Source organism: Puma concolor, chromosome B4, assembly GCF_028749965.1.
Source record: "Puma concolor isolate L17-30 chromosome B4, mPumCon1.1.hap2, whole genome shotgun sequence".
Taxonomy (NCBI): domain Eukaryota; kingdom Metazoa; phylum Chordata; class Mammalia; order Carnivora; family Felidae; genus Puma; species Puma concolor.
In genome coordinates, this window is record NC_141673.1 from 39,862,544 (window position 1) to 39,876,942 (window position 14,399).

Here is a 14,399-nt window from a genome sequence, read left to right on the forward strand (position 1 = left end):
GTTGGAAATGAAACCCAGGAGTGTTTGATCTTAAAGACGGGACTTTTTCCAGAAACCAGTCTCAGTGACAGTAAGCCAGGCAAAGATTGGTGTGAAGAAGGAGAATTAGACTGCACTGTATGCAATGAAAGCAGAAGCAGTGTCTACCCTGTTTACTTTCTCGAGTACCTACACAGTCCCAGAAATGTAGCAATTTACAGTAAATACTCAAATAGTATTTTTGAATGAGTTGGGCTACAAAGGTTTGAGATAGGGAGAGAAGACCTGGAAGAAGAAGAAAGAAATAGAGACAGAGATAGGAGAGGGCAAGTAAGGGGGTGAGAAGAAAAAAAATGTGATTCTTCTTGGACAGTCTATGTACTCTTAGATTCCAGAGTCAAACCTATCAGCTTACTGTCAACATTCAAACTCTGCCCACATTCAAAGAGTTTTTGAGAAAGGAAAAAGTGCTTGATGGCGTACATTTTCATAACTCAGGCACAAATACTTGAAAACTTTTCAGAAACCCAGTGAGGTATGAATCCCATACCACTTTATCGTTACCAGATGAAGGTGAGAAGTATGAACCATACACTCTGGGCAGGTAGCCATTGTGAAGCATGAGTGGGTCATATTTTGATACTCAACTAACAAGCTAACGATTAACCAGTCAACTAATAAAAACCTTTCAGTTAATAAATATTTGTCATGGTCCCACTTTGCACCCCAGTTGCAAGGAATTTACAAAGGAAAACATTTCAATAAAACATAAAAATTCAATGAAACAGCTCATTACTTTGTTAAAAAATTAGAAACATGATCATATTATTTTCAGACAGATGTTGGATTTAACATTGATATTCACTCATAAAGAAGAACTACTTACAAAAATAACAAAATGTAAAAACTCCATATTATCCTCGGATGGGTTTTGAGTATCCATGGTGGGGCTAAATCTGTTTCAGTATCCAAGAGTCTAAGTTTGACTAACACATTTGGTTAAGTTATGTATATTCTTTCCAAACGGAAAGGAGAGCTTAACTCGGATAATTTTTATTCCTTTTTTACAGACAAATTTAGAGCACTAGTAAGATTCAATTTCAAAACAGCAATCAACAAATCTGTTCTAAAACCTCACTAAGTTTCACTGGTCAGAGAAAACCATAGGCTGTGAGGATTCCCAGGTGATAGGCTTGATTGAATGTGTTGAAGACTTGGGCCACTCTTTTTGATCTCCTGGGTGGCCCCAAAGTGATCACGCCTTACAGAATCCTAGGGATCCTGAATGATGGAGGCTGTTGGCAATCCCCTGAGTGATTATAAACTCAAGGGATTGTCAGGATCCAAAAAATAGCTAGAAATTGAGCTGCCTTAGGAATTCAGAGAAACTAGAGTTGTTTGCCTTTGTGATATTGGCCTGTTGAGACATTTGCACAGAAAAACGCCAGTGCCAGGCAGGCATAGCATAATCAAATAGAATTGATTATTATGTAGTTTAAATGCACTAAAGATATTGAACTTCCTTTTTAAATCACAGAAAAGTCCTGTGCTGAACTATTAAAACTGGGGAAAAAACAATGTGAAGAGTACTATAATAATGTGACTTATTTAAAAAATGGATTTAATATCAGCCTTTGTGAATTATATTTGATGTTCCACCCATCATGCTCTGATATCTGTAGAAGAAACAATGAACGGTCTGTGATATGCAGAAATAATCAAGGGAAAAGTGCTATTTTATTTCTGTTCAATAGCTACATAACCTATGTAGAAAATGCAAAATTATTGCAGAAAAATACAAAGAATGAGATGATTTTTCACTGTCCTTTTAAAAAAGTAGATGTGTACGTGTCTGGCATTTTGTGAGCTTTTCAGAAACAGATAGTGAGTATGTGTGTCTGTCCAGGGAATTATCTATAGACATGGTGCACGAATCTTTCTCTTTTCTTTCAAATGAGACCCAGAAGACCAGTGTACTTTGTAATGAGGTTATGCAATCCCTTAACCCTATTTTACCAGCTGTCAGCAGCTGGAGGCCCACGTTATCCTTTGTAGAGAGCATCTCTCAATAGGTTATTATGTGAACAGCAACTGGCGAGCACAGCTTGTCTGATTAGAAATGCTAATGTTTTCCTTACCTCTTCCTTCTCCGCACTTTGCAGGTCACGCCACTCCTCAGTTATGTGACCGAAATCCACTGTGTTCATGGGGACTTTAAATTCCCCAATGATGTCATGCTTGGAGAAACGATCAAAATCATATACAGCCATCACCAAGGTTTTGCCACCCAGTTCTGAGTACGGCACCTTAATAAAAAGAGATGAGGATAAAAATCTGGTCACAAATTTAAAATGTTACTTTTTATAGTGTTTAATTGTAATATATATGTTGGATAAGCAAAACAGGGAGATAATGGTGCCTTTTAAAAATGAATTCATTTGAATCACTGCTTGAGGCTTAAACTGGGAGAAATGAGGGACTTACCATAGTCAGTTATCGCTTTATCCTAAAGTTCTAAAAGCTATTAGTATTATTGATTGACTAATAATTAGTATTAGTGATATTGACTGATGACTATTATATAAACACTTTAAGATTTAGCAGTGTTGGCACACAGTAGGCACTTAAACATGTATCGTTTGAATGATTAGTACCTCTTTCCGGTGGGAATTTGTTTAATACAAGAATAAACTAAGATGTATTGCACTTGACCATGTAGGTTTTACTTGTAGGATATTGTGTTATTGTTATGATCATTTATATTGTAAGAGTATAACTTAGGGTGGAAAACTTGCTTCCAAAGTCCCACTAAGTCTTTCAAGCCATTTGGATGCTACAATTTAATGGAGCAGTGATTTATGTAAAAGATATGCTAGGAGTCAGAAAGGATTTAAATGAAATTCACAAGTTGCCTCGCTCCCTAAAACAATTTACAGATAGACAAGAACTGACTAGAAAATTGATGTTCTGAGTATCAGAGATGCATTATAAAGATCTTGAGGTTCATTCTCAGGTATGACACTTGTTAGGATGAATGGTGGCAAAAGGCCAAGAGCTGATGGGTTCTCCAGCTGTTCAGATATATCTGGGACAGATGCTGTGGGATGGGATTTTTACTGGTGACATTTTTAATATTCAGGGGAAGTAGTGCATTCTAAGGAAGCTACACTTCAGTAACTGGGTAGAAATGCCTAATTAAGAAATTGTTTGGACTTGTATTGAAGGTTTGATCAATTTTTGTCAGTACAAATGGTTGTCTGAGCTCCATCAAACATTTCTCAATGAGCTTTGCATATTAAGGGAAGGAGAAGGAAGCATATTTGACCATATACGTATAGGAAATTTTAGTTTATCAAAAGTTTGTTTTTTTTTCTCACGTATTTGTCATCTATTTAGCATCTGATTAAAATACTTTGACTAAAATGGAGGAACCATGCTTTTTCCATTTTAGAAGAAAACAAAAAACCCTGCAAAACAGCTGAATTTCAAAGGAAGAAATGAATTTTAGAGTAGGGGTAAATATTTCGTCTTATTTCTGAAATCACTCTGGATTTTGTTGAGATTCTACTGAAATAACATAAAAAAAAAACCTAGGCTTGGGGTCAGACAGGCCCAGGCCTGGGTTTTCCCACTTTCCGGCTGAAGGGCCTGGAGCAAGCAAATACACCTCACACATTTCGCCTATCAAATAGTGTTAATACTAAGACCTACTTCACAGAGCAGTGGAAGGCTGAATGAATACATGTTAGGTACAGTCGGCACTTACATACTTAATATTTGAATGATTAGTAACTCCTTCAGGTGGGAGTTTGGAGGAAAAGAAGCATTTAGGTCAGGGCATGTCACGTTCATGTGAAGTGGATTTGAACTCCGTTTTAAAGCCTATTCTCTTTAAACTATTATGCTTCGGTTCTTCCATCATCTTGCCTGTTGGCATTTCAAGATGCATAATCTACAATGTCTCCTGGAGAAATTAACCAGTTCTCTGGAAACAACAGCATAGTTCTAAGTGTATCAAAATACATCACACTTTGGATTGATTTATGGCTTTGTCAGCATTCTTGAAATAAAATAGAACCTGATGACATTTTATAGGCAGTTAAAAAATTTCAGTAATTAAACCTTTTGAAGCCACAGAAATTACTAATAAAATTTTAGAAATACATTTTTTTGAAATAATACACAGATAACTCAGACACCATAGTATTTCAAATAATTTAAGAAATCTTAAATTGTGGTCAGTAACTCCTGACCTAAATGAAAATTAATACATAGCCAAACAGAATGATTGTCATTACCATTTGCAATATTTTATTAGTTTTATCTTCATTCTATGCTTTGTGGTAAATTGACCATAGTGATGAGTTATTCATAGGCTGAGTAGTTCCAGAATCTTTTTATTACTACTCTAAATGAACTATCTGGGTATAAAAAAGTGTAGGTTTTAGATAAGATTACTGACAATACTTTGGAGATTTTTGTCACAAAATCTGAAATTTCAGAGTGAATACAAAGACATTGCTGTCTTACAAAACTGGAAACAAGGCTTGAGAAAAGGACTCCTGCCCTTAGTTGCATCCATTTTATTTCGCACCATGGTATTTGCTTGCATGAGGCACATGCTATCGCTAAGGCCGGCTGATAGATGAGTGATGTTGAATCTACCTGCTGGCAAACTCACAGACCTTTCATTTTTCAGAAATGTATTATTTTAAGTAATGCATTTTACAAGTTTTTCACATATTAAAGATAGTTACCAAAGAAGTGCTTTTATGCGTGACTTTAAGACATGAGCTACAGAGCTGTATATGTAGAGAGGCCTGAGGCCTGCAGGGTACGTTTTCCTGTCAGTTATTTTATGGCCAGAATCTCTCTTTATTATTGTCAACTGAGGTGTCTCAGCAAGATTCAGAGCGCTAGGGAAAGGCCTAGAGTTAAAGGAAAATGCTAGAAATGCAGAAAAACAATAGGTTTGTATTCTTGTTAGTGATAGGTTCAGAATGGTCTTTAAGTGCTTAGATTGCCCCTGTACACACAGAATTCTGCAATGAGGGTAAAACCTATTTGTATCATTTAAACAGTGGAACACAGCTTACTTTATTCTGTGCTTGTAACTTAATTTTGGGAACTTAGAGACTTAGGAAAATAACAATTTCATTGCTTTTTTGTCTTTATTCAAGAGAGGGGGAAATGTTCAAGTCTATTGGCTCACTTGATGTTGATTTTCCTTTTTTGGATGTGATTGACATCCCCATTATACTCCAGTCTGTATTCTGTTCTGAGATGGCCAAGCTGAATCCTACTTTAACCAAATCTAAACACAGTGCAGAATCCTCACTGGAATGAAGATAAGAATTTTAAATATTCTGAATAGACTCATCCTTGAACCTCTGAATAAGTGGTCATGTGCATTTCTATGTATGTGTCAGGATGAGATGGGTCTTAAAACCACAGAGGAAAAGTTATTAGTACAAAAAAAGTACCTTGAAAGTAAATTGCTCATTGAAGACAGGATTAAGGGTCTTTCGGTGGACTTTTGTCTCAAATTTCTTCTTTTTATCGGGCAGCAGAAACACTTTAACATAGGGGTCAGACGTGCCTCCCATGTCTAAGGCAGGCAGCTCAGCAGCCTGGATAATCCCTACCAGCAGCTGGAAAGAGAGACAGAATAAAGCAAACACAAACATTGGTGGACATTTTAGAAAAGATTGTTCACGATATTGCATATTGTGATCTCTCTCCCTCTTCCTCTTTGCTTTTAATAAACTTTTATTTATTTCTCTTATGAATCTAAACCCAGAAGGCAAGTGAAGCAAGCCATATAGACTTCAGAAACCCAGTTATGACAGATGCAGGCTCTGGGAAGCCTGGTTTCAAACACAAAAGAGGCTTTTAAAAGGTTGCTGATTACAGTTAAATATGGAATTCATATTTGCAAAAGGGCTGCAATCAAATAACTTTCCAGTTGGTAAAAGCCCTTGTGCATTATTATTTTTTTTTCCAGGGCATGATTTGTAAATGGAAATAAATTGTTAAACAATAACAAGTCTGTAATTATGAAGTAGGAAATTTTTATACTAAACTCAAAGCTTCAGACCAGCGCAGTAGAAATTTCTTAGAAATTGGGTAGCATTTTGAGATAAAAATACGACGTGCAAGTTTCTATCATATTTGACCTTTATTTGTATGCTGCCTACTTTTTATTTTAACTTACAGTAAAATGATCGTTTATTCTGTTTAAATATAGGACATGGAGTCAAAGAATATAATCTCAGCTTCACATAAATGAAAGCAAGATTACATATATGGTTTTTAATGTTTTAAGTGACCAAGTTTCTGATTTTTTTTTCAAATGCAGAGATTCCTCCATGTCTTTTTTTCAGTGATAAATTCTTGTATTACTATGAATGGGAGTGTAGCTGGCATTGTTCATGTTTTTGCAAAGAGAATAAAAGGTGTGAGCGGATGATTCTAGAGGTGTTGTCATCAGACATTTTGTATCAACAGACTGGTTTAGACCCACATGGAAAACAAAAATAGACCCTTGTCCATAAATGCAATTACATTATGGCTTTACACATCAGGCCTGAAAATTTGAGTCTGACTTTTTAGCCAGTTCACTTCCTTTAAAAAAAAAAAAAGTCACATTCATTTTCCGTAAAATTGACCCACTGTGTTGGTAAGGACACTTTGGCTAGTTGGCTCAGTTTTTAACTGGGACCCATACTCTGGATGATTGTTGTTTCCGTTTTAGTGCTCAATATATTTGTGACAGCATCATACAACAGTAGCAATAAGAGTGCTGGATTATACATATGCAAAACATAAACAGATGGTCAACGAACAGCTAAAATAGACATCAGGTTATAAAGACATGATGAGTAAAGCAAATGGTTTGTCTCTTGGTTTGCCAAGTTGGTATTTGGAATTTGCCTTTAGGTAGCAATGTGAATAAGCAAGATTCTATTTCCTCCTCCCTTTGTAAAAAAAATTTTGATGTTTATTTATTTAGAGAGCGAGTGAGCCAGGGAGGGACAGAGAAAGAGGGAAATGGAATCTCAAGCAGGCTCTGCACTGGCAGCACAGAGCCCGATGCCGGGCTCGATCCTACGAACCGTGAGATCATGACTTGAGCCAAAATCAGGAGTCAGATTCTTAACTGTCTGAGCCACTCAGGTGCCCCTTCTCCTCACTTTTTGAAAGGAATTTTCTTTTGGGAAGGAATGCAGTTGTCCTATAACCTAAACTCTTTAAACCTAGGTGACTTACATTCTAAAGAGTTTTGGAAATTTTGTTGACAAGGGGTGGAGTTACTTCTTCCAACTGCCCCCCCTCTTCTGCTTGGAAGATAAATATCACATTTCTCTCTGCCATGAAAGGCTCTCATTTAGAGTACTTTACAGTTGTGTTTTAGTTTTTGTAAGCAAACATGTATATTTGATTATAGCTTAATATATAAAATTCCTCACACTATATTTTATGACTCATAGGATTCATTTTATAAATTAGATTAGCTGAGAACATTTGGAAAAAAAATCAATGCATACTAATTAAAAAATATTTCATCAGGTAGACTCTCCTAGACCTCAGAATGAGATACCTTTTTAACAATTTGATGTTTGCTAGAAAGGGAACAATAAAAGCACTCATTATATATGAGTAAGAAAAATGCTATTTTCTTAAAAATACTTTATAAAATGATACTTAAAGAATTTAAGCTGACTTAGAAGTTTCAAAATTATGACTAACCAGGATGAGATACCACTAGATTTCTACTGGGTAATATGAAAGTAGAATAAAGTATTAAAACATACTGGATACACATATAAAGGAAGGTTAAATTTCTGGAAAAAATGTTACATGTTAAGATAACATGTATTGACCTTCATCTTTGCCAGAATATGTAAATAATAGGAAGTTTTACTCTCAACCAACTCCTGATGATCAAATTTTGGTAGCTGGGATAAAAATGACCACAAATTCCCTATTTTAATTAACTATAATTAACTATAAATTCCCTATTTTAATTAACTATTAACTATAGTATGCCTATAGATGTGTATAAATCCATACCTATAAACTTGTATCTATAACCAAAATGCAGCTTTCTAGAATGTATTATGAAATGACTAGCCATGGCTGTAATGAAGCTGATCAAATAAATGTTTTTAGTATGATAGAGCATATCAATACATTCTTCATGAAGAACTCTCTAGAAATTTGGAAAGTGAAGACATTATTTAAATTGTCGATTTCTAAAGATAAATGAATGAATGAATGAATGAATAAATAAATTAAATAAATAAATAAATAAATAAATATTCCTAGAATTCTTGCAACTGTGTAGAGCTCTCATAGTGTTACTGACTTTGGACTTCGGTGCTCAAAGTTGAGCATTGGTATTTGTTCTATTTATTCATTCCTCATGAAACTGGAAATAACACAAGCTGTGTTAGTAGTAAATGTATTTATATTATCACTTTTTTTTCCTCTAAAAAGATGAGAGAAGCAAAACAACAGAGACAGTGAAAACTCTGCTTGTCAGATGTGGACACTGTCCTGAAGATTCTTAACAGCCTGATCTCTAATTCCACTGACTCCACTAATTCTTATCTAGCTTTTGAATTTAACAATTCAGAAGATAAAGAGACATGGTCAATTTCATGTGTCCTAGAAGGTTTTTTTTTTTTTTTTTTTTTTTTAACGTAGGGATTTTTTAACCTTTATCTTTGAGCTACCTCTATAACACGGTTACTAAAAGGTACCTAATACTATCATTTATCTAGGTGGCACTTCGTGGCTTTTTGAGAAATTGAAGCAGGAATGATTGTTATATTACTGTCTTCAGTTCCTTGTCACTTTTTGGGCAGAAGTCACAGGCACTAGAAACGAAGTTGCTGGTCTTTCTACTTTTTGAGAACGGTTAGCTTATGCATGGTAGGAATTTTACCTGGTATCATATTATATAAGGCATTTGTGCCTTTGAAATTCATGGAAGGCAATTAGTTTTTCATCTTGGATTCCTTATCACACAGTTACATTTTGTTTTATTGTTATTTTTTGAGACAGGAGGGGGTGGGGTAGAGGGAGAGAGAGAATCGTAAGCAGATTCCACGCCCAGCATGGAGCCCAATGTGGGGCTTGATCTCCCAACTGTGAGTGAGATCATGACCTGAGCTGGAATCGAGAGCTGGGTGCTTAACTGACTGAGCCACCCAGGTACCCCTACATTTTGTTTGAAAGCTTTGGTTGAATGGTGGTTTACTTCAATAGTTCCTCACCCTGTTTGGATTTAAATTCCATACATTCCAGGAGAGATTGTTCAAGCTCAGGCTGAGGGGCCAGTGGAGGTGACACTGTGGCTGGGAGCTGTCAGAATCAGACTGACTACTTCCAAGTTCATTTGTATTCTGCTTGTCTGCTGTAAGTGCCATAAGCAGATGTAATCGGTTGAATACTGTGAATTCTAATTACCAGAAGTTAAATTAGCAAGTAGGGGACTGCCTGTACTTCGATTTCATCCATAGCTTTGATAATTGCATTTTCCCCTCGCAGCAAACGAAATGTTTTAGGAAGTATCTTGCTTCAATTTCTACTTGGTAATTTCAGAAAATGTAATGGAATTAAAAGTCATTTCCTCCACCCCCCCCCCCCCCATACCTGGTTATTCTGGAAATCGTAATCCAGCGAATATTGAAGTTTCCCCAATTTCTCCTCTTCTTTGGGTTCTTCTTTTTCTTCCCCATCAGTCAGTCCGGTTTCAGCATCATCATCCTTTAGAGCCTATGAGTAGGGAATGGATTATATGTGAGCTCAAGTGAATTCATGGAAACCCATATTCACCTGGGCCTGTGGTTATACTTCCAAGCTGTTAGAAGCAAAAGCACAAAGATGCTGGAAATCCGTTTGTCTGACACACATTCACATTTGCTGCTTAGATAACTTTTAAAATTCCACTTGTGCACGGAATTTTTTTTTCCCCAACCAGCAAGCAACATGGAAGCAATGGAAGAAGCCCCTCAGAATATTGCAAGCAAAAAATGTAAAGTCGTTGCAAAGAAAATGTCAACTTGGTATCATGTTTGGCTTTGATAAAACTGCTTCTTTCAGAGATACGATAAACATGCTATTAACCAGGCCAGGTTTCACATTCATGTAGTTTAAAGAGATCGAAGCATCATGTAAAACATCATCGTTACATGCAGTGGAGTACTTGTATGAAATGCGTGGCCTTTTCTTGCCTTTTTTCCTATGAGAAAGGTAGCCGAGTAAGTGATTCTCCAAGACTTTTAATTTCCTATGTTTCACATGTACGTTTCTAATGGTTATGGAAAAAGTGGAGATAACATGCCACCAGCAAATGCATGTTTAGAGAAAAATCTATGCCATGTCTAGTTTCAGTTTACCATTTCATTTTTATAACAGCTCCACAGAAAGCTAGGCTGAATTAAATTGATTTATGGGTCTGTTTTATATTAAAAAAAATTAAAGCAGTTATGTTTGCCATTTTGTCAAACTGAAATCAGTATAAACATTTATTTTGCATTAGTGAACAAAAATCATGGTACTGAACTCTCAAAACCCAGTTTGGACCAACTGAATATTCTTAATAACCTAAAACTGAAGTGTACTGTAAATTGAAATACTAGAAAGCTCATTATTTGATAAAATACATTCAGATGCTCCTCTTTTGAAAGTGTATATTTTCCCATTAAGCACAATAGTTGTGCTGAAATAAAAGAAGTTATAAAGGTAAATATTAGGACTTTTTTTTTTTTTTAGGGATATGGATTCTTCTTGCCTTACAGAATTAGAAAAAAAATTTTTAAAAACTTCACATAGTTATTCAGAATTAAAAAGTGATAAAATTACATTTCCCTGACTACTAGTGAGGTTGAAAATTTTTAAAATCCTTAACCGTTTGTATTTTTTCTTCTGGGGACTACTTGTATATATCCTTCGCTAAATTTGCTAGCATTTTGTTCTGCTCTTACTAATTTCTAGAAACTCTGTATTTTACTGGTTTCAACTTTTCTGTGGGTGGGGATATATATATATATATGTATATATATAAATATATATGTATATATATCTATACATGTATATGTATATATAAATATATATGTATATATATATATATACACATACACACCCACGCACCCACCCCCCCCCCCCACACACACATATATTTACTATATATATAGTAAATATTCTTCCCTAGTGTTTGGTTATGGCATTTTCGTTGCTGTGTGTGTGTGATAGATTGCTTTATATCTATGACAAGGTAAAGGAATCTTAAGTCTTGTCATTGACTTAGATCGGAGAATCCTTGTAGAACTCAAATTCCAGAAGCATACCCAGATTTCAGAAAGGCATGAGTTGTCAAACTACAGCTCCATTACCCAACCTCTCCCCACCTTTCAGATTGTATGATCTTTCTTCTCTGTTAAGAGAAAGCTTTACTATTAACTCATCCACTTATACAGAGGCTCTCTGCTTCAAAAAGGCACTGAATTGACAAGATTGGCCATTTTGGCTCTTTTCACTAACTCCAATTCGATCCTAAAAAAAAAAAAAAAAAGTGGAGATGAGGTGGCATCGTATCAGTAGAACTCATTTGGGTGGGAGGATCATATAGAGTTGAGCTGTAGTTAGAGGTGCCTCCCCTACTCTGCTTCTGGAAAATTTTCAGGAGCCTACAATGAGTTTGGAAAATTGAATATTACTGTTATTATGTCTGGGTAGAAACTTTCACAAATCTGGTTAGCCATACCCCATTTCATTTGGAAAGTTCATACTTAGATGTTTTCCTGACTGGTAAAATGTTGATGTGGTTACTGATAGTCAAAGGCAGGAAACAATTAATGTAATTACTTAAAAACTTAATCTTTCAACTTGGGTGGGGGGGGGGGGGAGTCATTAAAGGGAACATAGTAGCAAAGTGACCAGAAAAGACTACTGAGTTTAATTAGAGGAACTGAGGCCCTTTCAAAACCTTGGCTGCATGTTAAGTCTTTAACACTCTAATCAATATGCCTAGGAAATTACAGCTTAGGTAAATTGCCTCCCTGTAAGATTTTTAGTTTTTAAAAAGAATAGCAAACTATTTAATGCATATTTCTGTCTGAAAAATCTACACGTTACTCTATGATTATCAAAAAACTCATGGATTAAAATACTTTCTCAAAAGTCTCTTTCAGAACTGACAATTTACATATCATGTTTCATCTGAGTGCAATTTGAGATAGCGGAGATATTAAATCTCCTTCTTCCTAAGTGGTTTTCGCCCTAATAAAAGGTGCAGGACCATCTCTGCGATTATTCTGCATGAAATAGGGCTAAATTTTTGATAATTTCTCCGTGTCACTGTTCATCACCGAAATGATTAAGTCTATTCTTGTCCTGAGGGCTGAGCTCAAGCAGGACATCTTCTGTACCATCACATTAAACTCAGATTTATTAAATCAGTAGCTATTATAATATCTCAAGAGCAATACCCCTCCACCCCCTACCCCCAACAAAATGCAGAGGAAAAAGCTTGTAAACCCAGCAGTTTTGATGGTTTGCTAAATTGCAGTAGTGAAAGGTATCTTAGGAACATCAGATCTTATTTAAAATTTCAAAGATTTGGTGTACATGCTTCTGGCTTGCTTTGACATTCAAAAAGTGCTTAATTTACAAATCATTAGAAAGAGAAGTTATTCTAAGTTAAATTGTTCAGATTTGGCTTTGATAAGGCACACTTAAAAAGTAGCACAAGGGAGTGGATTTTCTTTCCATGCCCATCAGTTAAAAACTTGAGCTTTCTAATACTGTTGTATTTAATCAGTTAGGAATGGTTAAAATGAGAACCCTTTATCTTAAGAAAAAGAAATCAATTTAGTTCAGCCTCTTGATGTGTGTCAGAATGGTACACCCTGAGCCGTGGAGCCCCAGCGGCCAGGCCACTAAATGTATCCGAGCGTTGACTAGGGGTTTCTAAAGAGCAGAGGAAACCTACCGCAAGGGACAGTCCAGAACAGTCATGAGACATAACACAGATAAGGAGGACATAGAAGGAAGAAATAAAAATTAAAATATCCACACACATTAGTGAAAACCATGGAGAAATGACCATTCCAGACCTATGACTTTGCAAGTTGGTATTGCCTCTCTGCATTTTCAGTGTTGTCAAGCTTTAAGGAATTAAAAAAAATAAAAATAAAAATAAACCCCTTTAATTATAAGTCTCACTCTGTATAAACACATTATTACCAGTTAGTTTGTTGTCATTGCGGGATTTAAAGATTCCTAGTTGGTTGTGAAATTTTAACATAGAGACGGATAGCCATGAGCATGGAAATTTGAGTTTCTGTTCATTCCTACACAGATTGAAATGGTAAAAAACTTACTGGTGGCCCTGGAGCCCATGTATCTTAAAAAATCCTATATAAAATGCCTCTTGCATCTGTTCTGTTTGTAAATGAGAGTCATAGACTGTACTTGTTTTTCCCATTTTCACATAAATAATACATTTAAAATATTCTGAAAATGTAATTATTTAAGAATAATTTTCTTAAGTTTTTTTTGTTAAATTTTTCTTTAAGTTTTCTGTTTATACTATTTTGAATTTGGATGATTGACATTTGACATACATCCTAAAACTGTACATTCTATTTTGCTTCATCATCCTTCCTCCTAAAAAATAGAACGCATTATTAACTACTGTTGCCTGTCTTAAAAAGAACCTTAAGCTACTGTTACACAACTGGGCCTCTTTTTATCTGTCCAAATTGTATTTCATTCTGTACACTTAGTTATTCATAAAATAAGAGCTACAAAATCCTGTATGGACAAGTAATCCACTTGAAAGGATGAGATCTTTTTGAGTGGTTGAAATCTTGACTACTTTGTTGTAATAGTAGATTATTATAAACTATCATTGACTTCCTACTAGTATTCCTTTTTTACTTTTTTCTCTTCCCCTCCCATCCAAAGGAATAGGTGACCCATGAAAAGTGAACCACTATCAATTTTCTGTATTTAGCATTTTGAGATCTTGGTCATTTATCCAGGTCATAACAGGGGTAATAAACACCACTACTATACTATAAATTACAATCTTACATCATACATAACAAATTCCACAAAGAAAAATACAAATTTCTTATGTGAGAAAAGAATGCTACAGTTACAATTTAACATTATTTGGTGCTTTTGTTAATTCTAGGATTTGGGAAAATGACATTTGACTTGTAGTTGTGAAAACGATAGGGCTGTATTTTCGTGTTGTTTCATAGATACAGCTGAAATTCACCTACACATTATTCAGTCCATGTCTGTATAGCACACTGTTTCTATGCTAATCTCACAATACATTGTTTAAAGAAATCTCTATCAAGTTCTGCTTGTTATAGAAAATGTTGAAATAAAGCAAGACA

General features: G+C 35.3%; 1 protein-coding gene across 5 annotated transcripts in view; it reads right to left on the reverse strand.

Moving 5' to 3' along the window:
* SYT1 (synaptotagmin 1) overlaps positions 1-14,399 on the reverse strand; it is a 563,462-nt gene that overhangs the window by 149,840 nt on the left and 399,223 nt on the right. For 4 of the 5 annotated variants that reach the window (XM_086712751.1, XM_025926619.2, XM_086712749.1 and 1 more), the window contains 3 exons: positions 9,640-9,762; positions 5,463-5,630; positions 2,118-2,285 (listed from right to left, as the gene is read on the reverse strand). In XM_086712751.1, the coding sequence (XP_086568877.1) occupies positions 2,118-2,285; positions 5,463-5,630; positions 9,640-9,762 (459 nt within the window). The remainder of the gene's footprint in view (positions 1-2,117; positions 2,286-5,462; positions 5,631-9,639; positions 9,763-14,399) is intronic. The other variant, XM_025926620.2, reaches the window with a different exon arrangement.